The sequence below is a fragment of the Rhinolophus sinicus genome, linkage group LG09, assembly GCF_036562045.2.
Source record: "Rhinolophus sinicus isolate RSC01 linkage group LG09, ASM3656204v1, whole genome shotgun sequence".
In the NCBI taxonomy this organism is placed as follows: Eukaryota; Metazoa; Chordata; class Mammalia; order Chiroptera; family Rhinolophidae; genus Rhinolophus; species Rhinolophus sinicus.
In genome coordinates, this window is record NC_133758.1 from 16,727,342 (window position 1) to 16,751,238 (window position 23,897).

At 38.2% G+C, this 23,897-nt stretch overlaps 1 protein-coding gene across 3 annotated transcripts in view; it reads right to left on the reverse strand.

Annotated features, from left to right (window-relative positions):
- Window positions 1-4,543: 4,543 nt before the first annotated feature.
- Window positions 4,544-23,897, reverse strand: part of DCC (DCC netrin 1 receptor) — a 1,035,569-nt gene continuing 1,016,215 nt past the window's right edge. For all 3 annotated transcript variants that reach the window (XM_074339962.1, XM_074339961.1, XM_019721869.2), the window contains exons 28-29: window positions 12,273-12,415; window positions 4,544-8,259 (exon numbers count right to left, since the gene is read on the reverse strand). In XM_074339962.1, the coding sequence (XP_074196063.1) occupies window positions 8,170-8,259; window positions 12,273-12,415 (233 nt within the window). In that variant the 3' untranslated portion in view covers window positions 4,544-8,169. The remainder of the gene's footprint in view (window positions 8,260-12,272; window positions 12,416-23,897) is intronic.

Here is a 23,897-nt window from a genome sequence, read left to right on the forward strand (position 1 = left end):
CCTGAGCTGGGTGCTCCAGGGCTGTCCTTTGTATGGGTTCTGTGTGCCTTCCTCTTGTAGTTGAGTCTTGATTGCTGTTAGCATGTCAGTGGGTGGGAATTGACTCTCAGGTTGACTGTGACTACAGTGAATGAGCTGTTTTGTGGGGGCTGATGCCATGAAGTGGGATTCACTGTTTTGGGGCACTGGTGTCTGCTGAGTCCACCCTTAAGGTGTATTATTTGTGGTGCTAATTGGGTCTGAAGCCAACAACTGGATGTGTTCGTTCTGGGACCTCTTGGGAGGGGCCAGTGCAGGCCCAGGACAGCTGCTGCCTGTGCTCAGCCCAAGACTACCTGGTAGGAGCTACAAAGTAATTCAGTTGGTAGCTGCCTGTGCTGGGTTTGGAGGTTCCTGGGAGAGGTTATGTTGTGAACTCAGGTTGGCTGCCACTAATGCCAGGCTGGGGGCTGCCTAGTAAAAGGTACAGGGATTGCCAAGGTCAGTTGCTGATTGTTTAGGTTTGTGGACCTTTCAGAGATTTTAGGGAAGTCCAAAGTATGGGCTAAGGCCAGCTGCCTGTTAGGAGAAGCTGCTAGAAGAGGTTCTAGCCTGTGTATGAATTGAGTGGGGGTGGGTTCTCCGGGAATCATCACGGTGGGGCAAGTTAGATGGAGACTCAGATTTGGTGTCCTTCTGGGCCTGGGTGAAGGGAGGGCTCAAAAAAGGAACAGTGGCACCCCCGCCCCCCCAGCCAGCTTTATAGGGGGAGGGCACAACAAAGGAACAATGGCACCAGCCAACACTTTAGTACTCGAGAGCTGCCCTTCTGCCTCTGCCCTGAAGCCAAACAAATCAGTTCCTCCTGTGTGTCCCTGATACTTGTGAGCTGCTGTCCCAGCACTGAAGCTCAGAGCAAGTGAATCCATCAGTGAGTAAAGTCAGTATGTCAGTGTGTGGGCCCTTTAAGGTGAATGCCTGGGACTCCAGTTGCCCTCTGTTTCACCTGGACTAATCCCTGCTGATTTCATAGCCAGCTATCATGGGGACTCCTCTTCCTGGCACTGTTGGTTCCCCCTTGCTCCTCAGGGGGAACATCTGCAGCTGATATTTCCCTCCCAATTCTTAACTCCCACACGTGGGTGTGAGGCCAGAGTGCTTTGCACCACTGTCCCTCTACCTCTCCTACCAGTGTTGACGTGGTTTCTTCTTTATATCCTTAGTAATAAAAGTTCTGTTTAGCTAGCCTTCAGGTGGTTCTCAAGGGTGGTGGTTCTGTAATTAGTTGTAATTTTGATGTGGTCATGAGAGGAAGTGAGTACGGCATTTACTTACTCTGCCATTTGATTGGAAGGCCCTTCCATTCTACTTTGTGTCTCTAAAAACTTGACTACTCTAGGTACCTCATTTGAGTGGCATCATACACTGGTTGTTCTTTTATAATGGGCTTATTTCACTTAGCATAATGTTCTTAATTTTCTTCCATGTTGTAGCATGTGTCAGAATGTCCTTCCTTTTCAAGGTTGAATGATATTCCATTATATGTATATGTCATATTTTGTTTATGCATTCATATATTGATGAATACTTGGATTACTTTTACCTTTTGGCTATTGTGAATATTCTATGAACATGGGTATCCAAATATTTATTCAAGTCCTGCTTTCAATTATTTGGGATATATGCCCAGAAGTGGAATTGCTGGATCATATGATAATCTATGTTTAATTTTTTGAGGAACCACCATATTATTTTCCACAGTGGCTGCACTAGTTTACATTCCCACTAGCAATGCACAAAGGTTCCAATTTCTCTAGGTCTTTGGCAACCTTAAACACACTTTTTTTTTCTCTAAATGGAATAATTATGCATTGAAGAAGATGGAAAAGCTAGATGACCTTTAAAACCCCACCTGTCTTGTCATCTGTGAAGCATTGCCTTCAAGCAATAACTTACTGAAGAGTTCTCTGCTCCATCAAAAGAGTTAATAACACTTTTATTAATACATGACTTTCTCTTAAAGCCTAGATTACATGCCCCACTTATTCTCTCAATGATTGTAGCAATATATTGTTCAATGAATATGTGTCCCCATGTTTTGCTGGTGACACTATAAGAATGTAACATCTGAGGATAGACAGAGTACTATATTTATTTTGTGCTGGTATATTGAAATGGAAACAAAGATTGAAGAGTCTTGTCTTGGGTTAATTCTCTCAAAACACATCCTGACATGAAGATTTGTGTACAAGTGATTTGTTAGGAATTGCTCCCTGATGAAAACTTCAGGGGGATGGAGGAAGAGGGAAAGAGAAAGGAGGTGTGCCAAACAAGGGTGCAATATCTAAGGTGTGATATTGTGGAGCCACATCTTTCCACAGAGAATCACTTTGGCTCAGCCCTGCAGGGGAACTCTAGAGGCAGGTTGGGTTATACTTCAAAATTGTCTCAATCGAGGGCAAAGGGCTGGAGTATTTATCCAGCCCTTGGGTAAGGTGGGTAAGGTGTGATCAGGCATTTCCAGCTCTCCTGTGCATGTGGGCAAAGCAAGTTCTGATAGCCTGAGGCAACCCTTCAACAAAAAGACACGGATATTGGCTGTTGGGGTTGAAAGCATACTGAGCATGTACATAACAATAGTATAAGGATCCAAGGGGATAGGGCAGAGCACGGACAGCTTCTGCCACAGATACAGAAAATAAAAGGCAATAGCATCCTGAGGATAAGAATAGACAGGCAGGGGCTTCAGGGTCGGGTGATTTTGTGCCAGCCATTTGATATAAATAACACGAAGAACAAACTTTGTATCAAAACTTTATTTATTAAACAAAAAATGCACCATTGGAATAACATTTCTATAAAAAATGAATATGAGACTGTTCTACAGTGATTACAAAACCCCTTTGTCCTTGTGTAGTGGTATACAAGATCGTGTAGAAACAGTCCTTGTTTTAAACTGTAAGCAAGTTCCCTTTCTCATAGAACAAGATTTACACTTAAATATTGCAATCACTAGTCTAATTTGGTTAACAATGCTAGAGTCTGACAATTTTAAGAAATTCTTTGTAGGCTCAAAATACCTTTTATTTAAAAAAGGTGTTTTGTAGCAACAAAAATTTTCTTTTTCCACTAAGGCTAGTTAAAGCTGTAGTATACCCATTTCTAACGAATAAACCTACCACTAGCACACTAACAATTTGCTGGAATTGCAAAGCCCTTTGAGAGAATGAGTAGCATTGATCCACGAAATGCTATCAGAATATTTCAGGTTTGGTGTGGCCTTGTTTGAAGGACCCTGGAAAGGGAGAAGGCAGTGATGTTGGAGCTTCAGTGGAGGCTTTGCCTGGCCGCATTCCTCATAGTCAGCAGTGGACAATTCATCTCCATACTGGTCCCTCTGAGATATGGAACACTGCAGCTTTAACAGCCATATCGAGATTCCCAACCAGATCTCCCTTTTTATCATAAATTATCCAAAAAGAAGCCACTCTAAATAATAAATTAAATATTACTTATAAAAAGTACACCCCATAACCCACCCACCCAGCCCCCAAACAAGCTGACAACTCACAAAGTTCAGAATTGTCAGGTTTTCCCTACGATAATAAAAAACAGCATTTCTCCTCCTCCCCAACAGTCCTTTCTTGCATCTGAAAATACACTTTCAGCACACAGTGAGATCCCTTGGCCCATGCGTTTGTGTTTAGGATATCTTGTAGGGTTTTGCTGTTGCTCTCCAACCAACCAAAACTCACAGGATGACAGTGTACAAAGGCTCTCTACTGAGAGCAGAAGAAATCCTTCAGAGAGTGCAACTAGAAGTCCGCCAAGTGAGCGTTATCCAATGGCGGCAATGGACAGCCCGGAAGTAATATTCATTTGCTGATATGGGCGTGGTATTTGGTCTCCCATATAACCTCACTGACCAGGAAATACACAGGCATTTCTTTTCAGAATTAGTACCTTTTGGAAGCAGGTATTTGGAGAGCAAGTTACACTGAGACATAGGAGCACATACTTTTCTATGGAATGTAATATCATATAAAACACCCATCTGTGATTTTTTCCAAAGTATTCAATTTAATTTAAAACATTGGAATCGCATGAAAAGCTTCTCTGTACAGACTGTTAATTTCTGAAAGTTACTAGAGAAATACAAAGTATGAGTAAAATGTTGCTTTGCAAGTGATTAAAAAAGGAGAGGGCTTGTAAATTTGAGTGTATGACTGTTTCGGTAGCTTTAGAATGCTGTAGGCTCTGTACTGTGCATGGTTATGAACAGGCTGGGATACTAACCTCTGTTCCGAATTCAGGATGGTCTGTAGTTGTATGAAATAAACTGGGTGAGGGAGGAAAAGCAACCTTGTTCCACATCTCTTTTAAAGTTCAGAGGATTTTGTTTTCTACAAACACACCTAAAACCAGAGAATTTTTCTATTTCTCTCTCATGGACTAGAAATGGACATTCTAAAACCACAAGAAGTCTGAGTCTGAGATACAATTTTATCTAAAATGGGAAGGTGATCTCTTAAGAAATGCACTTCTTTTTTCTTTTTCATTTTCTTTCTTTTTTTTTGGTAGGAATTACAGCCCAGCTACCATGTGTGAGAGACTATTAAATTTGGAGAAGATCTGAAGATGTTTCTTGAAAACAAAGCTGACAGACAGATGAATCCAAAGGCTGGATAAAAATGAGGAACGATGTTTAAGCACAGGCTATGGAGGCTTCCAGAAAGACCTCACTTATGGATTCTTCATTGGAAAAGCCAGTGAGTCCCAAACTGTAGTTTCCAAATAGTATCTGAAATGACACACTAATGCTGGTTAGCTCTTCTTTTGCAGCTCCAGAGAAGTGGACATAAATGTCATTCTGAACAACCCTTATTTTGAAGAGAATAATGTTATATTCAACCCGACAGGAAGCCTGAGTAAATTCACCTCTTATATCCCTGGCTTCATAGGTTTCTTTCCCTCCCTCCCTTCCTTCCTTCCTTCCTTCCTTCCTTCCTTCCTTCCTTCCTTCCTTCCTTCCTTCCTTCCTTTTCTTTTTTCAGATTGTTCAATTGAGTATGCATTTTATAATCCCTAAATGTAGAGCTCCATTATTTATATATTCTAGAAGCTTATAATTGTGTTCTATACAATGGTAGCTATGACTGGTTTCTTAATGAATGTGAATCACTAAGAAATATTTAACTTTTGGCTAGAGCATCATCCAAATATGCTTTATGCACTTTGAGCTATGTGCATTGTTGTGAGTTTAACAAATGCAGAAATTTCTAGAGGAAAGAAAGTAGCTTTCTTATCAGTATAAAATACAAAAGAAAAATACCAAATTTTTTCAAGAGGAAGCTCTTGCCTGACAGTTCAGCACAGTGCAGGGGGTGTGGGCTGAGCACACCCTGCCAAGTTTTATTTTCTTCCTTTTCAGGGAGAAATGAGTCTTGCTTGTTGGCTGTCAAGCATCACCCTATGGAAGTCAGAGAGATTTATGAGCTTCAAGAGCCCTGTATGTCATGAGCTAGACTCGGAGTAGGAGCAAAATCTAGGCTATCTTGCTGTATTCACAGATTTCTTCTTGTCAAGAGACCAGGAGACTGGGAAATGAAAAAGCTACCTGTAACGTTGGTAAAGCAGTTGTACACGTATGTGAACTATTTGAGAGAGTGGGGAACAGAGTGGTACAGAAGTTGTAAAGTCACTGCATAGTAAAACCATTGGGTAAATCACACAAGTGTCTCTTGAGAGAATTTAAATGGATTCTTCTATACATTTACTGCATAGAGCTAAGACTTATTAGCATTGTCAATTACTAACATAAACCATTGTATTTGTTTAATGAAGAAAGTTTCAAGAGCACACAGCAGAAATATACCTCCTACTGAAAAAACAATGTGTATTTTCAAGTATTTCTAAAAATGTTATTTTCTAAGGTCATTGACTTTGACTAGAAGAGTCTAGGATTTTGTGAAAATGCTAGTTCTCTTGATTGTCCAGACAGAGTGTACAGACTGAAGATGTGACTCAACTCTTGAAGTCTGAGATTTGCAGCCTATTCCAAACTGAGCACTCAGAATGACCTTCCTGGGATGTCAAATGCCTTCAGAGAATGTTTCTTGTTTGTGAGTATTGGAAAGGGGAAGCTATTCTAGGACCTTGAGAAGGTAAGACTAGCGTAATGAACATTTTCTTTTCTGAAGTAAGGAACTCTTTCTGCAAAATTCAATATTATATCATGAAATGCCTCATTCCAGGTCAGTAGAGGGTTATCGACCTAAGTAGCCAGATGTTGAACAAGGGTAATTTGCCCCATAGAATAACGTCACATAGCTCTTCAGAAGGACTTCAAGAAATTCTTAGTAAATTGAACAAGCACTCTTGTTGAAGGAACAATTTCACAAATGGACCGGACTTTCTAATGAACAATTTGAACAAGCCCTCTCTCTGACATCAGATTTCCTTCCTGACATAAAACTGTAAAAAAATAATCTGAATTATTACTTCTGTTACAGTGCCATTTTGCTCAAAATATTTCATTCAGGGATTCATATATAATTACCCACCTAATAAAAGGAGCTATTAGGTTGTAAAGATCCTATCCCTTCCATGCTCTTTTAAAATTATGACCTACTCAAGCTTGAAATCAAAGGCAGAGCTGAAAGGAATAATTCAGCTGAAACTCTCTTCCTGGGTTTTCAAGTCACCTAACTGATAAATAAGCAAACTAGCTCTCTTTTGGCGATTCAGCTGCATAAACAGGATTAACTTCAAATGCAGCTGAAAATTGAAAAACTAAAAGGGTGCACTCAAAATGTTCTTAATTTCACCGAGTTCCAAGCTGTAGATAAACATGGTAATAAAAGTTTAAAATTCTAGCTCACAATGAAGGTGCAGCTTTGAAAAGCAGCCACTGGAGTTATGATGTATCAGAAGTGTCTACTGGCTTCTCCCCTCAGGTCCTGTGTCTCTGGGCAGGTTGGGGGAGAGTTGGTCGGGGTGGGGTAGAAGGTTCCCTTGACAACAGGGCCTGGTAGTTGCCACTTAACCAATACTGCTCACTCTGTCAGTGAGGACCTTGTTGGTGGAAGTGACATCACTCAAGAGAAGGTACTGTTTGAAACTGCCTTCCACTTCCCTTCCTAGGGGCCTGTTCTCAGGAAGTCTGCTATCTCTGCAGAAGGTTACAGGGATGTTGGTCAGGAGGCCATGCGATCTGTGGAGGTGGCCACCTCACTGAAGCCTGGCTGCCAAGGAGAACTCAGGGAGGGACGGGGCGAAGGGGGGGGATCTCTTCCAGACAGTCTCCTGAGGAAGATGACCTTGGTCAAGCTTTGAAATGTCATCACAGTATGGTATGGCACAAAAGCCACCCAAATTGAAAACTGTCCGATGACAAGCTTAAGCACATAATTACCATGTGTCTGAAGAGACTGTATATTGTGTCCTCGGTCAGGAAATGGATGGCTGCTGGCAGGATGCCACTGTTTGCAGGTTTTTGTGTTCCTGTTCTCCAGACATAAATGTGAAGAGGGTGGATTTACAAACACTTAACTTGCTAAATTGGGTGAATTTTACAGCGCTTGCTAACATCCACCACTTGCTAAACTGAACGACTGAGTTACAAAACATAAGTGTTTGCTGCCTTTTGTTTGTTTACCTATTTACTTTTTGTGCTGTCAGGAAAACATCCACTCCTTTGGTGCTATGTAGTGAGAGAATTCCCATGGGCGCTTTGTACTTTGACGGTGAAAAGAAAACAGTGAGCTCGCACGGAGTTGCCATAACGTGGTACAGGCTTAAATAATGCACTTGCATTTTGTAAGACTAGACCTACACATAAGAAAATGACAGGCCTCGATGAAGGAAAACATAAGCATTCGTTATGACAGTGTGATCACTGCCGTGGAAAAGACCCAGGCCTATGCTAGCAGTTTTAGCCTTGACATTGCAGTGGAGCTGTATCTCTGTTTTGTTTAGGGGCTTCATAGTCATCATTCTTAAATTCCTGATGCCTATGAAAGAAGGGAGGCGGATTCCTTCTGAACTGCTTCAGGACCTTCCGGGACTGAGTGGTCCTGAAGGTTGGCCTGTACATTGGTTAGGGGACTTGGACACAGGTGTGCTGTTTATGGGTAATTGGTATGCTGCAAAGTTCCTGGAAAATTCACCTCATCAATTCAGTAACTCATGTTAAAAGGCCGAGCCTGTGATGGCGTTAAGTTGCTTCATTAGCCCTTCCAAACTTGCCATTTGTTCACTCAAATCATCCTGTTCATACACCTACAGAGAGAACGAGAGCAAAGCGTTAGTACAGGTGCATGTCAACGTGTTCCTTTTATGAAGATGGCCCCATGTGGTTGGGTCACTCTGTATTCTCAAGCATGACACAGTGGCCCATAGCCAGGGGCTGGACTCAGAAAATAATCACTGAATGAAGATGCTGGTAATGAAAGAGGTGGTGATGAATGATTGCATACTGTTTCAACTTCATCCCTGCAATGAGGAAAAAGTTTCCATTAAAAAAAAAAAAAAAAAATATATATATATATATATATATATATATATATATATATATATATATATATATATATATAGTTTCAAATCAAGTTCCCCCAATCACTAGCTGTGGTCTCAGACAAGTTAGTGAACCTCTCTGATGTATAGTTCTTAGCTAGTGTGGGGACAGAGTCCCAGAGAGCAGGTTCCAGGCTCTCAGCCTCAAAAGGAAAGATGCTGGCTCGGATAGTAGATGGCCATCAGCTGTGACTAGTTGGCCATCAGAAGTTACCAGTTAGCCATTAGCCACTGATGTAACTGCTGTGGTTGAGCTAGCAAGCGCAGATTGCAGTTAGCAAGGGGGGTTGGATGGCAGAGAAGCAGATGGCAGGTTGCGCAATGTGTGGTTCCTGCTTCCAGCCGCCAGTGAGAATATAGTGGTATAGCTCCCCTGTCTACGGCTCCGTGGGTGTCCCTTTTTGGCCTCACCATGTCCTGTGTTCTGGTGCGGGGAGCGGGAGCTGAGTCCCTGCGTGACACTACAAAACGATGATAATGATAATCTATTTCATGGGTTATTCTGAGCATCCTGTGGCATGTTTAGTCCCTATTACAGTGTCCAGCACATGGTACCTATTCACTACATTACCTCCTTTTCCTTTCCCCAGGTCACTCATGAGTATGTGAACAGAATTTACGGTACCAGGTTTCTTTTCTTTGTAACACAAGCTAGGCACACTTTTGTGAGGGAACTTGATGGGCTTTGCCTTGACCAATGAAAAGTCTGAGGATTACAACTTCAGTTTGTGTGTAGCAACAATAGTCTCACCTCAAACTAGGGTTGGTTTTATGTATAGTTGTAAAGGTAACCTTATGGTAAAATTTGATTGGTGGATAAAATGGAGAGGCTGAACTGCAGTAATCTCATTGAATGTACTCTCTGTAACACTCACTGTGAGCCACCAGAAACATGTCATTAGTAATACTGGATTGTTAGTTATCACAGAGGCCCTCGGCCCTAGCCTCAGGGAATTCTGATTCCCTAGGTCGATGAAGGGTTAGAATCTCCTCTCTCTCTCTCTCTCTCTCTCTCTCTCTCTCTCTCTCTCTCTCTCTCTCTGCTTCTCTCCTCCTAAAGCTCCCCAGGTAATTTTGATGGTCAGCTAGTGGGGTAAACAAGGTTATGGTGTTGATTTGAATCCCAGTTCTTTGATGTATGTGACTTTTTTTGAGTCTGTCTCCCTATTTGTCATGGGAATAGCAAGCATGCCTCATTGGGCACCTGGGAAGATTCAACAAGTCAGTATTGGTGAGTAGTAGCTGCTCAATAAATGTTAATTTCTTTTTCTCCTTTCTCAACATACCCTTTTTTTTTTGACTAACACAGACCTGCTATACTTTATTTTTTTGGTTAGCTCATTCATTTGATTAAGATATTGAACCAACTTGAGGTCTGAGTCCTGATTTCTAGTTCTGCATAGGCCAGGAAGGATTGCTCAGCACCATGGTCAGAATGTATATCAAATCCTGCCACATAACTAACTACCTTTAATCTCATGAGACCACTGGTGGAGATTTTATGGGGGGATAGACACAAAGCCACTCCAGCCACTAACGAAACAACTCAAATGCCTGGTATCAATCACATTGGTCATTTACTGTGTAATCTTCAGACCTTAATGGGGATTGAAAAGTAGACAATTTGGCTCAAAAGACTGATCTATATATGACGAGGGGGTTGAAGTGAGATGATTAGTTAGTAACTTCTTTCCCAAATGCTGTTTTTGTTGTCTGGGCTATTTTTCTTGAATTATCTGGGTCTCATTACCCAATACCAGAAACTCTAGCCATATGTAGTTATTGGATTTTTGAAATGTGGATAATGTGAATTGAGATGTTATACACACACACACACACACACACACACACACACACACACACACAAACACTCACACATACAGAGGGTGCCAAAATACATTTTAATGTGTATACATTGTTTTGGCACCTCTGGTATATAATATACACACCATATTCTGAACACTTAGTATAAAAAATGTAAAGTGTCTTACTGACAATTTTTCTATATGCTGCATGTTAAAATGATAATATTTTGGAAATACTGGGTTAGATAAAATATATTATTAAAATTAATCTAGTCTATTCGTTTTTACATCTTTTAGTGTGGTTCCTCGAAAATTTAAAATTACACACATGGTTTATATACTATTTCTATAAAATACTGCTGATATAGATTATTTTCCCCATTTCTGTATTTCCTTTAATGTATAATCTTACTGCTCTTCATATTACACTTTTGGCTGTCACTCGTTAGAATCAACCTTAAGTATAAAAATGGGCCACCTGACATGATTCCTTGTAAGATGAGATATATAAATTTAGGAATTTGATCTGATTTGAGACATGGCCAACAACCTGGAGACTAAACAAATATTGCAGTAAACAGCAATATCCTGACCAAGTAGTGTATTAGAGTCTTATAAATTTTAATCTTTTTAAATATACAAAAGTATGTTAATTACATAACATACTTCTGTCAAACATTCACAGACATACATGTAACCAGACGCCATGGTTTCCAAGTAGTTAAAATATTTCATTGCTTGTAATACTAAAAACAATAAAATTGAGAAAAAATGATTGTTCATTAAAGTGAGATGATTCTAATCTGTTTTTATCCCCTTCTAGTCTTCTTATTTTTCAAGGTTTCTGATATCTTAGTTCCTTAGCCTTCTTTTAAATATTTTCTCTTGGATTATATTCAGAAGCACTCAAAAGTTTTCTCAATTACAGATTTTAGGCAACATCTTTTAAAATTTCTTCCACAGTATATGATTGGGAGAAATATTTGTTCTCTCAAAATTTAGATTTATTTTGTCGTCAATGATTTGCTTTCTGAGTTTTCTAATTTGATCACTTTTTATCTTCTTCCATCAGTAAACTTGTTCTCTCATTAAATAAACTTTCCCCTTTTATTTTCTAAATGTGTCAGTTCCTTGTCTTTTTTTCTTAAATTCCTTCATTTCTTCACTTTGTATTTTCTTCTCAGTTCCATATGTCTACACTATTTATGACTTTAAAAGTGACATGTAACTTCAGAAAACTCCTCAGAATATACATTTTTGTTACTGCTTTTTATTTTAAAGAATAATTATATAGTTTTATTTCCAGGTATGCCAAGGCATTTCATTCCATGGGAAGGAAACACACACACCTGCACACTGTAAATCCTCACTTAATGTCATCAACAGGTTCTACAAATATATATCTATATGTAGTTAAGTCCTCACTTCACCATTATATGTGAAATGACTTACAAGGAAACCAATTTTACCAGAGGCTAATTGATATATAAATAAGAGTTAAGTTTGTACAGCATCTCAACAATGTTATAATGAAACATTTGAATAAAACATGATGTGAGAACCTGCTGTATATATTATATACAAAAATATATAAACACACACACACACACACACACACACACACACACATAACAGGTGTCTGTAAAGTCACACATTCTGTAGCTATCTGCTTATGTATTTCTAAGATTGCCTTTATGTACCAGTAATTTTTAAGTTACTAAATCCCTCACATAAATTCCCGCCCCCCCAATTTTTTCTCTCCATATTCAAGTGTAGGAAAACAGAACAAAACAAACGACAATAAGAGCAATGATGGCTTGCGGTTAATGGAGAGTGCTGGTTGGCTTAGGCTGAGCTGCACAGCCCTAGTCATCACTTCACTTGGCACAATGTGACCTTCAAGGATGGCCTTACATTGGCTGGATCCTCTGCTGCTTTGTGGCTTTCCTCAGACACTTCAGGGGCTGTTGGCACAGATACAGGAAGCAAAGGAGATCTTGCCTTTCCAGCCAACCCAAGAGAAGCTGTTTTAACATGAGTCTTAGGAAGAGTAGGCCCTGAAATAGAAAACACAGAGTAATGAAAATAATGTATGAAACAGTCTGGGGATCAATCACTGAAGTGTGTAAGCCAAATCCGGTGGGTTGGCATTGATTTTAGGTTATTGTTCATTCTGTAGTTTAGAGATGAATTCTGACAGGATGAATGGGCTCATTTTATTTCTACTAAATGGAAGACAAATTCTGATTAGGCCTCTCCAGATGACGCTTCACCAGTCATACGTAATTTCAAGTGGGTTTCAAATCATGCTGCGAAAGGTTGCCTAGGAGCTCATGGCCAACCTGACAGAAAGTCATTACGAATTTTCTGTTTGAAAAAAAAAAAAAAAAAAAGACATTATTCTGTCCTGATCAGTATAATTTCTCTCAATAAAATACATTCTAATATTCATGCAAATCATTTGAGGAATTGCTGGGTCTACTAGATGACATTTCTGTCTGCTATAAACAATGGCTACCTTTTCTTTGTGAGTCTGAAATTTGCCTTATAAATCCGGCTTAGCTTAGAGCAGTAATATAACTTTGTCCCTATAGCCTACAATAAAAATTTTATAAAGGCTTATCGAATCAGCAAGTATACCTCATGTACCTGAGGACTTTTGTCATTCTTAGCATTGTAACCAAGACCTCAGCATTAGAAGGTATTAAATTAAACCATGGAAAGATGTTTGCCTCAGTTCTCTTCTATTATCAGTGATGATATTAGAGTTCTAATAATCCCACTGGCCTACTATAGATTTTTTTGGGGAAAAAGTTGTTTTTTACCATACTTTGGAAAACACAATTCTAGTTAATAAAACTCAAAAAATTATTCTACAATCAGAGAAATAGGGGGCATTTGCTTATTGGGGAAATAAGCAATCTAGTAGGCCAGAAATTTGCTATATGCTAGACAAAATAAAAAATGATAAGTCCTAACAATACCAGCTTTTCTCAAACCATGGCCTAGCATGTAATTCATATTTATATCCTTTCACTCTTCTTAACCTGCGAGGATCACAAGTCTGCAGTTGGAATGATTTATCACCACAGGATGATCTATACACCCTCATAGTCCTATACAGACAATACAATTTGAGTTAACATTATTAATTTAATGTGATGAGTAGGTTGTTGGGCTAAACACAAGAGCCATGTAAGTTTGGTATTGACTGCTATGTCACAGTCATTTTGGATGTGTCATATGTGCTCAATTTTCACTACCAATTTTCTCTGGTTAAACAAAAGGCAAAGCTTTATTCTTCCAGAGAATGTAATGCCAGCTGGTCTTCATTGGATGTGAACCAACCGTTTGTATGGTAAGCTACCTCTACCCTTTTATTTTTAGCTTCTGACTATAAATACAGTGTTCCTGGAGCCAACTTAGTTGTAAACCCAAATACAAAGGCAGGCACTAAAAACCTTGGCAGAACGATGCTATCCAATGGCCCTCCAGATGCTCGAACATGTGTAATTCACATTAATATTGTAGATGAGTAGTTAAGGGAAAGCACGAAGTTCAAAGAGGAATCTTCATAGTGCACTGCTGAAGTCTGAGAATGTATCTACTGAACTCCTACTTTGAGTTGCATTTTCTGAATTATGTTTATCTTCTCTTCTAGAATGTTCACAGTGTCCTCCTTAAAGCTGAGGTTAGCTTAATTGCCACAGAACGCTGTTCCTCCTAGAACATGCCATGAGCCGTCTCTTCCTTCCCTGTGTTTAATAGAGCCATTGCATTTTAACAACACTTTTTGTGTATCTTTTATTTATACAAATCTTTTCTGCTACAATTTTGACCTTAGGTTTCCTTGATGACAAAAATCTGCTTTTTAAATTTGTTTAATAAACTAAACGATTTCTGATAACAATTTAGCCCTTAACAAACCACATGTAATGTGTGTCTACCGTATATTGCAAATCGATTCACTTTATCATAGATCTCTACAAAGAGAGTGACATAAGATAACGTAAATGACATGGGCATAGATTATTATGTAGAAAATTCAAACAGGCTTGTGCCTGTTTTATATTAGGAAACATATAAGAGTAAAGATTCTTTTAGAATTCATCAGACTGTTCTATATAATTCCCTAATATTTATTTGACTACTTTATTTTTTTTTTTGCAGTTTTACATGTAGAGAAATTACAGTTCTCTCTATAAAAATATATTCTGATGATATATTTTCTGCCCAGGATCCTAAACACTTGGGTAGATTCAGAGTGTATTTTACTGTGTCTGAAGCACTTACATTATTATAATAAGATGCAGGTATGCCTAACGAGCACCGTAAGTCAAACCCATTGGAACGAAGATCATTATAATAATTGATTGTCTCTAGTGTCCAGGCAACAGTTATACATTTAGAACCTACTGAGTATTGAACAATACACAAGACACTGTGAATTTACAAAAGAAATGGAAAACATTGTCTTGGCTGAAATACCACACAAAGTGTTCAAACCTCAAGTGACTGCCTTTTCTCAAGTAATATTCACAGATTCAAAGGAATTTAGAATGTTGGAATCTCTTGGGCTCTAGAAGTTCACCTGGTGACTTTCTCTTTATTTTGTTGAAGAGAACACTGAGGTCCCTGGAGACCAAGAGATCGAGGTAGAATTAATTTCAATATAATTCGACTACAGGAGAAGAATTTGAATTGTCTCTAAGAGTTCATTATTAGCAAGGTTTTTCTAGTGTAGTATATGGCCTTAAATATTTTTCTTTCCTTTTCCTGAATGGGGAGTTATAGAAAAGACCAAGAGGGAAATTTCCCAGGAGAGATTTACCAACAGGCAATAAGATTATTTTGATCTCAAAATTTCCCTTTAGTAAAGGGGAATGGATGTTTAAAATCCAGATTCTCATGAAAATATCTTGTGTTGGAAAGCTGACACTGTGGGTCAGCCCTTGGGTGTGCAGTAACCCGCACCTACACTATATTAGCATTTGGGTAGATTCAGCATTTTCTATTCTGATCCTCAGACGTTTAAAGCTTGGGCACTGGTGAAGCCTGTATCTGCATAAGCTCACCAAGCTGTGCTTCTTCCTTCACTAATGTACTCATAGTTCACCACGTGTTAGTTACTGCCTCCTGTCCTGATTTTGTAGCCTTTGTCTGTATTATTTTACTGGTCAATGGACCCACTTTTAATCCTCACCTCATGCCTGAGACCTTACCAGTGGCCTTCCCAAAAGGCTAAATTCTGAATGCATTTTCTACACCATTGAAATCAAACAAACACCTTTATATAAAATAACCAGTCTCATGGCATAGACTACCTTCAACTGATAAAGCAGTGCAATCACCTGGCATTTGGATTAGTAATGGCTGGGAGCTTGGTCCAATCTAAAGAGGGCACTGGCAACAGTTTTGCTGCCTCTTACCTACTGATGAATTGCTACTATTGGGAGACCATTTATCCTGAGTCTATTCCTGCTTATTGAACTTTCCTGGATTTTAGCGGCACATGGGGCTTTGCTACACTTCCTCTGTTGCTATCTGGCCTTTTCTACACTGCCCTCAGAAGTGAGTTTAATACCCATTTTGTTCTTGGAGCCCTGCCCCCCTTCTTTGTATGCTTCTTCTCCGTGATGGGCTGATTTAAGGCATGGTAGCCTTTGCTGAGCCAGGTGGTGTTTCGACACACTGGAATAGAGCCATGGTCCTAGCCTTCCAAAGAAAGAATGGAAATAGTAGCCATTAGAAAAACATTTTCTTTAAGGTCTTAAACTTCTATTCTTCAATGTCAAGAAGTGATAGACTTTTTGACAGCTTATCCTATTTTTGTAGATCTAGAGAGCAGCCTACAGAGAAGACTTCGTATTGATTTCTTTGCTTTGGAGAATGACATGTTAATGATTGGTCTAAATATGAATAATTTCAATGAAATGTCTACTAACGTTATCAGAGCACTATATCAAAGCAAAAGAAAAGGAGAGACAAAAATTAGAATCTTTTCCATGGCCCCCAACTGTTAATTTAATATAATCTTAGCTCGGCAGTCAATATTCTCTGTGATAACTCCCGAATATGAAAACCGACTTTCAGAATATGATCAAGGAAACCCATGTCATGTTCAGAGAGGCAGGTAAGCAAATGAGAGATGAGGGGTCCCTAATCCTGAAGACCAAGCTGATCTTCATGACAAAAAGTTTATGATTTCCTGTGTTATTTACTTTTTGCCCCATAATAGTAAATAAAATGTGTGTGATCTATACAACGGATTCCAAGGACAGAATGAGTGCTCAAGTAAATTTTCAAATATTGAGACAGAGTCCTAGCATGGGACTTAGGGGCCCCAGTCTTATTTAGTTTTGTGATAGCCTCATTTCTTTGCGTCTTGATTTCTTTATGTCTGTAAAGGGTAAACAATTTATTCTTTAAGCTATTAGCTATAACAATTATGCAAGGAAAGGGAATATAACTATTTATCTATACCAAAATTACATTTGGATTTATTTGTTCTCCTTAAGATTCAGGAAGCATTAGTTAATCCATTGGTAAAAATGAATCCAGAGAAATTTGAAGCAAGTGAATCCTTAACTCATACATTACAACAGTTGGATTTTAAACTGGTATTTTCTAGGTTAAAAAAAAAAAAAAGTTCTATCATTTTTCTCTTAAAATTGTTAATGAAAAACCTTAACAACAACTATGGTTGTTTTACTTTATTTCAAACTAACAACAGAAAGTTCAAGTAGAAACAAGCAGTATTAAATTACTATGAGGTTAAATGATCCATGATTCATTGAAAGATTTAAATTTACAAATGCTCAATCTGAAACCAGTATAGATTCCCCCTAACCAGGGTGCATGTGGGAATGCTTCAGGTGACCCTTGGGTGAAACACATTATGCTGGTATGCTAAATAAATGGGTTTACAGGGATATACAACTCATCAAGAGAGCGTTGCTCTGGTTTTAATGTTACTCTCCTCAGCAGGACCCACTGAGTGGGGGAAATACAAATGATGCTGGAGTTCTGAGACGGCCAGCGGTGTGCATCAGTGTAGATGAGCAGCCTCAGCAGGCATTTACTGTTTTAAGCTGTATTTTCACAGTACAGTTATTAAACACTTCATTCGCTTATTAGTACATAATATACGACTACCAGGTGTGGATTCCTGCTGGCATCTCCTTGCAGAGGGTTCTCTCTAGTAAAATGACTCTTGGTGAGACACATTAGATGCTGCAGCAGGCGTGGAGTGAACAGACTCACCTGAGTCCAACCCGAGGCCAGTGTGTAGCATGGTTTTGATTTCAATATGCATTTTCACACCCTTGCCTACTTTTTCCTATTTCCTATCTCACTTTCCATTCTTTCGCCCTTAAGGATAAAGCTAAAATGGGTAGCTTTGGAGAGGCCTGGGTTCTCCTCTTCACTTCATCTCTGACAAATGAAACAGCTTCTCTTGGTCCAGTTTCCACGTGAACTATAATATTATTTTAACAAGTTTTTATTATTAAGCAATTACTCTGTGCTCAGGTTGTCTGTAAGAATTTGGAAGTGTCATGCTTCTCACACTTCTCACATGCAAAAAGCTTTTTAGGTTCTGAAAGAAATAAGACTTTATATATATATATATATATATATATATATATATATATATATATATATATATATGTAATTTCCAATGGGCCATGAGTCTCTGGGTTCCTTGATTTACACTGGGTGATCAGCACCTTTTCCCTATTATTTCCACAATTGGAACCGAGACAGAGAAGGGTTAAAACTTAGGCACTCTCTTCCTCTCCCACAGGCACATAAAATACCATAACACACCTTTGCCTACATTGTCATGTATGTTCTTTAAAATAGGCCCTTTTAAAACCTATCTTAGTGCTCACTTCTTGAGGATAGGAAAGTCAAAGTTCAAAGAAGATGAGGGACTTGCTCAAAGCCACTCAGCTGGCAAGTGGGGTTTGACTACTATTATTGTTAAAATATTTGTTCATTCCTCGACAAAAACAAAGAGAATACAATGCAGGCATTTATGGAAAGCAGAATGAAGTGGAGAAGACATTCTTGGTGCTGGAAAGAGAAGGAGAGAGTGAGAGAGAAGGAGAGTAGGCAACAGTGACAGTGAGGGATGGTGGTAGTGGGTGATGGAACAGAAGTAGAAGAAAGAATAAGCAACATATCTCTGCTCACTTTTCTATCTTGATCACTTTTCTATCTTGATCCCAGCTAGACTTGTTCCCATCTAAGTGGTGAACCAATGCAAATATAAATGTCAACACATCACGGAAGTGAAAACTGCTGATGTCCTGGAAAAGAATTATATATATAACACATGGTTTTAGAGTTTGCCTTTGATTGAATAATACAAAGGGAGACAATTGTCTTCAAACAGCTGTTCTCTTTTTGTATCCCTTCTTCCTTCTGAGATGCTTTAGCCCCACACACTGTCCTCATACCCTTCTTTTTGCGCATGTCCCATACGAGATACCAAGAGCCCTACATACTCACCCCCATGATAGAAAATGATCCCACAACTTAACCTGTGACAAACTGTGAGAAGCTTATCTTTTCCTTCTTGGGTTTGTTTACATTTTATAAGCTAAATGATACAAAGGGCCATTAAGGGATACTTTTCTACAAATGAGTCTTCCGCCACCATTGCACCTGGGTAGGGGACATGCCTCTGCTTCCCGGAACACCTCTCAAATCTGATGCTGAGATTTTTTTCCACCTTTTTTTTTTTTTTTTTCCCACTAGGCTACAAGGCGTCCAGTTTATGAGCTTCAACAATTAAACAACAATCCAATAAGTAATTTAATTCCTCCCCTGAGGTAATACCAAGATCTAGTAGTCCGTCCGATTATAAAGATACGGTCTTTCTCAGTTCTACTTATTTGTAGTTTGTTGTACCTTCGCACCTTTGCAAATTGGAATCCAAGTCCTGAATTTACTGAACACATCAGAAGCTACTCAAAAGTAATGAAAAAAAAAATAGCAAAGTTTTCAAAATACTGGAGAGAAAGAAGTGACCAACTGTGTTGGAAACATAAGTTAAATATTGTCCCAGATGGCTTTGAATCCATAAAAAATCCTGTATACAAAGAGGTGATCATTTTGCATTTTATGATGGGTAAAGGAGAAAATTGCAGAAGGGTTTAAAAGGAGCTCGAATTGATAAATAGTCATATGAAGTTTATGTTGGGAAATAATGACTAAGTAATGATGGATAAGAAGCCTTTCAGGACAAAAAACATTGTATAACTTGTCTTTTTGTCCTTAGTACCTACGTCAGTGCCTAATTCATACATTGTGAAATTTGTTCCTAGAAACAAGACTGAGGGAGACAAAAGCCACACCTAGCAGATGAGCCTGCAGAGATTTTGCACTCGTAATTCTGTCTGTTCCTGTTTCTTGATTTAGAAACCTCAGAATAGAGAAAAGTTGAAGAAAACTCCTCAGTGATCATGAGAAATAAATTCATCAGGTCAGTGCTATACCCTCACTTTCCCTTGATGCTTGTTAGTGGTTCCTAGACAAGCACCAAGGGAAACAAAACACCCACACAACCCAAAACCCAAACTACAAACTGAGGACTAAAACATCCGTATTGCTTTTTGGCAGGCTCGCAAAATTCAAGGTAAAAATATGATTCCACATTATTTCCATTTCTCACTTTAAGAGGTCTCTTGACTTCCTGTGTTCTTTTGCATATAATGTCAAAGTCAAGGGGCCTCTCAGTTAATTTCATGGACATTCCAGATCATATTTTAGATAGTTTGTTATAAAAGACACATTTGTATCCTCTTCCCAAATCTATTCTTTAATTTTCTTTCTAACTTTTCCTACCCTGTTTGCAACAAGAAGCAACAGGTTTGAATACGTTATAATTACTGCAATTGAGATGTTTTGTGCTTGTAGGAGGAAAATTGTCAATTCTGCTCTCCATGAAAAATAGGCTTAAAAATCTCTTCTTTATTATCTCATTGTTGATGATACCCTGGTGATGAAACTTGAGAGAAATCACACTCTCTTAAAGAAACAAATGACGCTGCACAAAGTTTCCATATTGTTTCATGAAAATATTAGGAAAATGTAGAAACAGTGCAGAAATCCAGACATCAGTCTTGCACAACTTTTGTAATTATATGCTGTGTGTCGAATGTCATCATAGCTCAAATTCAACCACATTAGTATGCAATAGATTACATTTCTGGTAATATTTCATATGCTGTATAAATATAATAATTTCCACTTAAAAAAAAGCAATTTGTTTTGCAAATACTGGGAATATTTCCCTTCATAAAGACAATTTGATTACCACAGAGGATTCTGTTTTTATAGGAAAGCCTTTATTACTCAGAACCAGATTTCTTCCTATCATGAAATAATTTATTTTTTATCTGGTTTCATCTTTAACAGAAGTCATCAAAACACACACACACACACACACACACAGAGGGGGAGACAGAGAGAGAGAGAGAGAGAGAGAGAGAGAGAGAGAGAGAGAGAGAAAATGACTATAACCAGAAATATAATTTCGAGATTCTATTCTGAGGTGAGTACACTATCAATTTAATCCAATCTTTCCCAACTTTGACAGGTATATCTCTCAAATTGACCAAAGCACAACATGAACAATATTTTCAAGTCAGGAAAATCATTTTCAAAGCTCACAGAGACTTAGTCAGTGAGGTATGGTCATATATTTAAAACATGGTTTCAACTGTAAGAGTTAAAGACCTTAGTCCCTTCCACCACAAAGAACATGGCTGCCATTGAGGAAACCAACTTAAGTGAGCATTTCCATTTATGCCACTGACCAACTTCTTTCCTGTATTTTGCTACCATACGTCTAGGGGTGGTCTATACTTTCACATTGCCTACTTATTTATTCCTCATGGCTCTCTCAACCACCTGGCTTTTGCCCTCACCAATCTATACAAATGTCAGATATAAAGGTCATAAGTACTCTTATAATTTTTCAGCTTAATGAGTATCTGCCCTGTAAACCTTTCTATGGAATTTGTTAGTCATTATGTTTCCACTTCTAAGATTCATAGAAATATCCCTGAAATCAGAATGCTCTATACAAGTGATTTTATACAATTATTAGAGTTTTTATTTTCCCCTTTAACATTATGCAACTAAACCAATGGTATATATTCCAAAGTAAAGGCATCTTTACATACTTGCTGACATGTTAGAGGCAAAGGGAACTGATGCCCACAATTTCCTATGAAATGCATCAAACATTAAGGTAGATGGATAGACAAATAAATACGTGGCAAAGAAAATAGGAAAAAAATGTTAATTATGGAACCTAGATGGTAGGAATATAGGAGTTCACTATACAATTTTCCTGAGCATTTGATATTTTTATAATAAAACATTAGAAGAAAAAAATCTATGGCCACTTTGAATCAAGGAGCTATTATATATAAAACTGACTTTTCCTTGAAATACTCTCTCTTATTGGCTTCTGAAAAACTATACTACCATTGTTTTCCTATCTCTAGTACCTGTTCTTTACTCCCTCATAAAATGTAGATTGACCTTAAATTTCAGTTTTCAAATTTCTTTTTTGTCCTTCCAATTCTTTCCCTGGGAGTTGTCATCTAATTCTATTTACTATATGCTAAAACTCTTAACTCCCTGAGAATGATTACCTAGTCCTCTGTTCAGTTGTGACTTCCCTCTTGAATTCATAATGCTGTACCATATTCACTAGATATTTCCACTCGGATGTCCCACTGCCCCTTCAGGCTCAGCAGACTTCACTCTGTCTTCCATTTTCTCATTTCTTTCAAGGAATAACCTCTCAGCTCACTCCCCTCTTTCCATGTTTATTACCGTGTTCTCAAGGACACAGGATTAAAACAACAGGCATCTTGGACCTCACCTTCTCCCTCATTCTTCATATCCAATCATTCACTCAGTCACCTGTTTCTTCTTTTGGAAGAGAATGCTTGCGGCTGTCTCTTCCATCTATTCTCATTGCCAACAATCTGCATCACACACTTTCTATCTCAATCTTTGTTTGCCATTTGATCCTCCCAAAACATTGCTGTTTTCATTCACCATACTCTGCCCTTCTCCAGCTTATCTCATGATTACTCTATTAATCATTCATCCTATAAATAGCAAGACTGCTTTACCTACAGACTCTGAAAACATTTTGTATTTTCTCGTCTCTGGGTCTTTACTTACTTCCTGGTACAGTTTTGTGATTCTCCAGCAATCGGGGAAGAGAATAGATACTATAGTCATGCAGAACTAGACTTATATCCTGTCACTGCCCTTTAATAACTGTGACCTTGGAGATGTTATTAAATTCTTCTATAATCTGGGTTCCTCCCCTATAAATGGACACAGCCTACTTTATAGAGATAGTGTTGGATTTAGGGAAAAGTATTTGCAAAATGGCATTCTCAGTATTTGTTTTATAGCTAACATAGAATTGGAAACTGATAAACATTTATGTATCACAACATGTTTTCTATTTTACGGTGAGCTGTCCAGAAATTCAATTTCCTGAGAATAGTCCACTCCCCAAAGATACTAGTTAACTGAGATTTTCTTTTTCTCATATGGGAAATTATTTATGAGAAAAAATGTGTTTCTATGCAATGTTTCATAAACTCTTCAATATTCAACATATTCTGAAGCATGAAGTTTCTGAATATTTCATATCTACAAAATTATTGGAAGGTAGTTCTGAAAAATAGGCTGTAGGCTATCTTGTACAAGGGTTAGAAATAAGCCCATATTATCTTTGGATTTTTGATAACTATATCGATATTTATTCTAGTCTTCCAATGAGAAATAAAACTTTCTCTAGTTGGATGTGTTGAGCCAATTCAAGTATGAAAAATGTAATCAATACATATTTGGAAAGGAAACCAAAAAAACTGTGACAGAATAAAAACCAATGGAAATGTAAATAATACATAGAGAATACAGAAATAAACAAAGTCTGCTTTTTGTATTTTTCTTTTCCTCCTGTGAATGCATGAGCTGCAGTATTTTGTCATGGTTATAAGTTCTGTAGAAGAGATTAGAATACTTCTGGAAAAATAATTGCAATGTAGATATTTACATGTGAATAAAAATGCCAAAATATAGGTTGAGTGTTTAATATTTGTCACATTACTATTTACAGATTCTTGCTCCTTTATGTACATGTATTACAATATAGTTGTTCAGAAAAGTAGGCATTAGCCTCAGAAAGACCTAAGTTCAAATCTTTGCCTTGTCCTGTCAATATAATGGGACATTGAATGAATTATTTTATATTCTCTGATTCCAAGGTTCCTCCTCATGAGTAAAGTGGGAGAAATAATCCTTTTCTCTTGGTGTTTTTGTGAAGATGAACTGAGATAGTGAATGTGTGGCTGTTTGCTAATGGTGATGATCAGTGATAAGGTTTGCAAATGCCATCATCAGAGTTAGAGTCAGTGCATTTTTCCTTGAGTAACTACTGGGGCCCAGCACGTATTAGGCTTCATTTCAGTTTTCAAATTTCTTTGTTTCCTT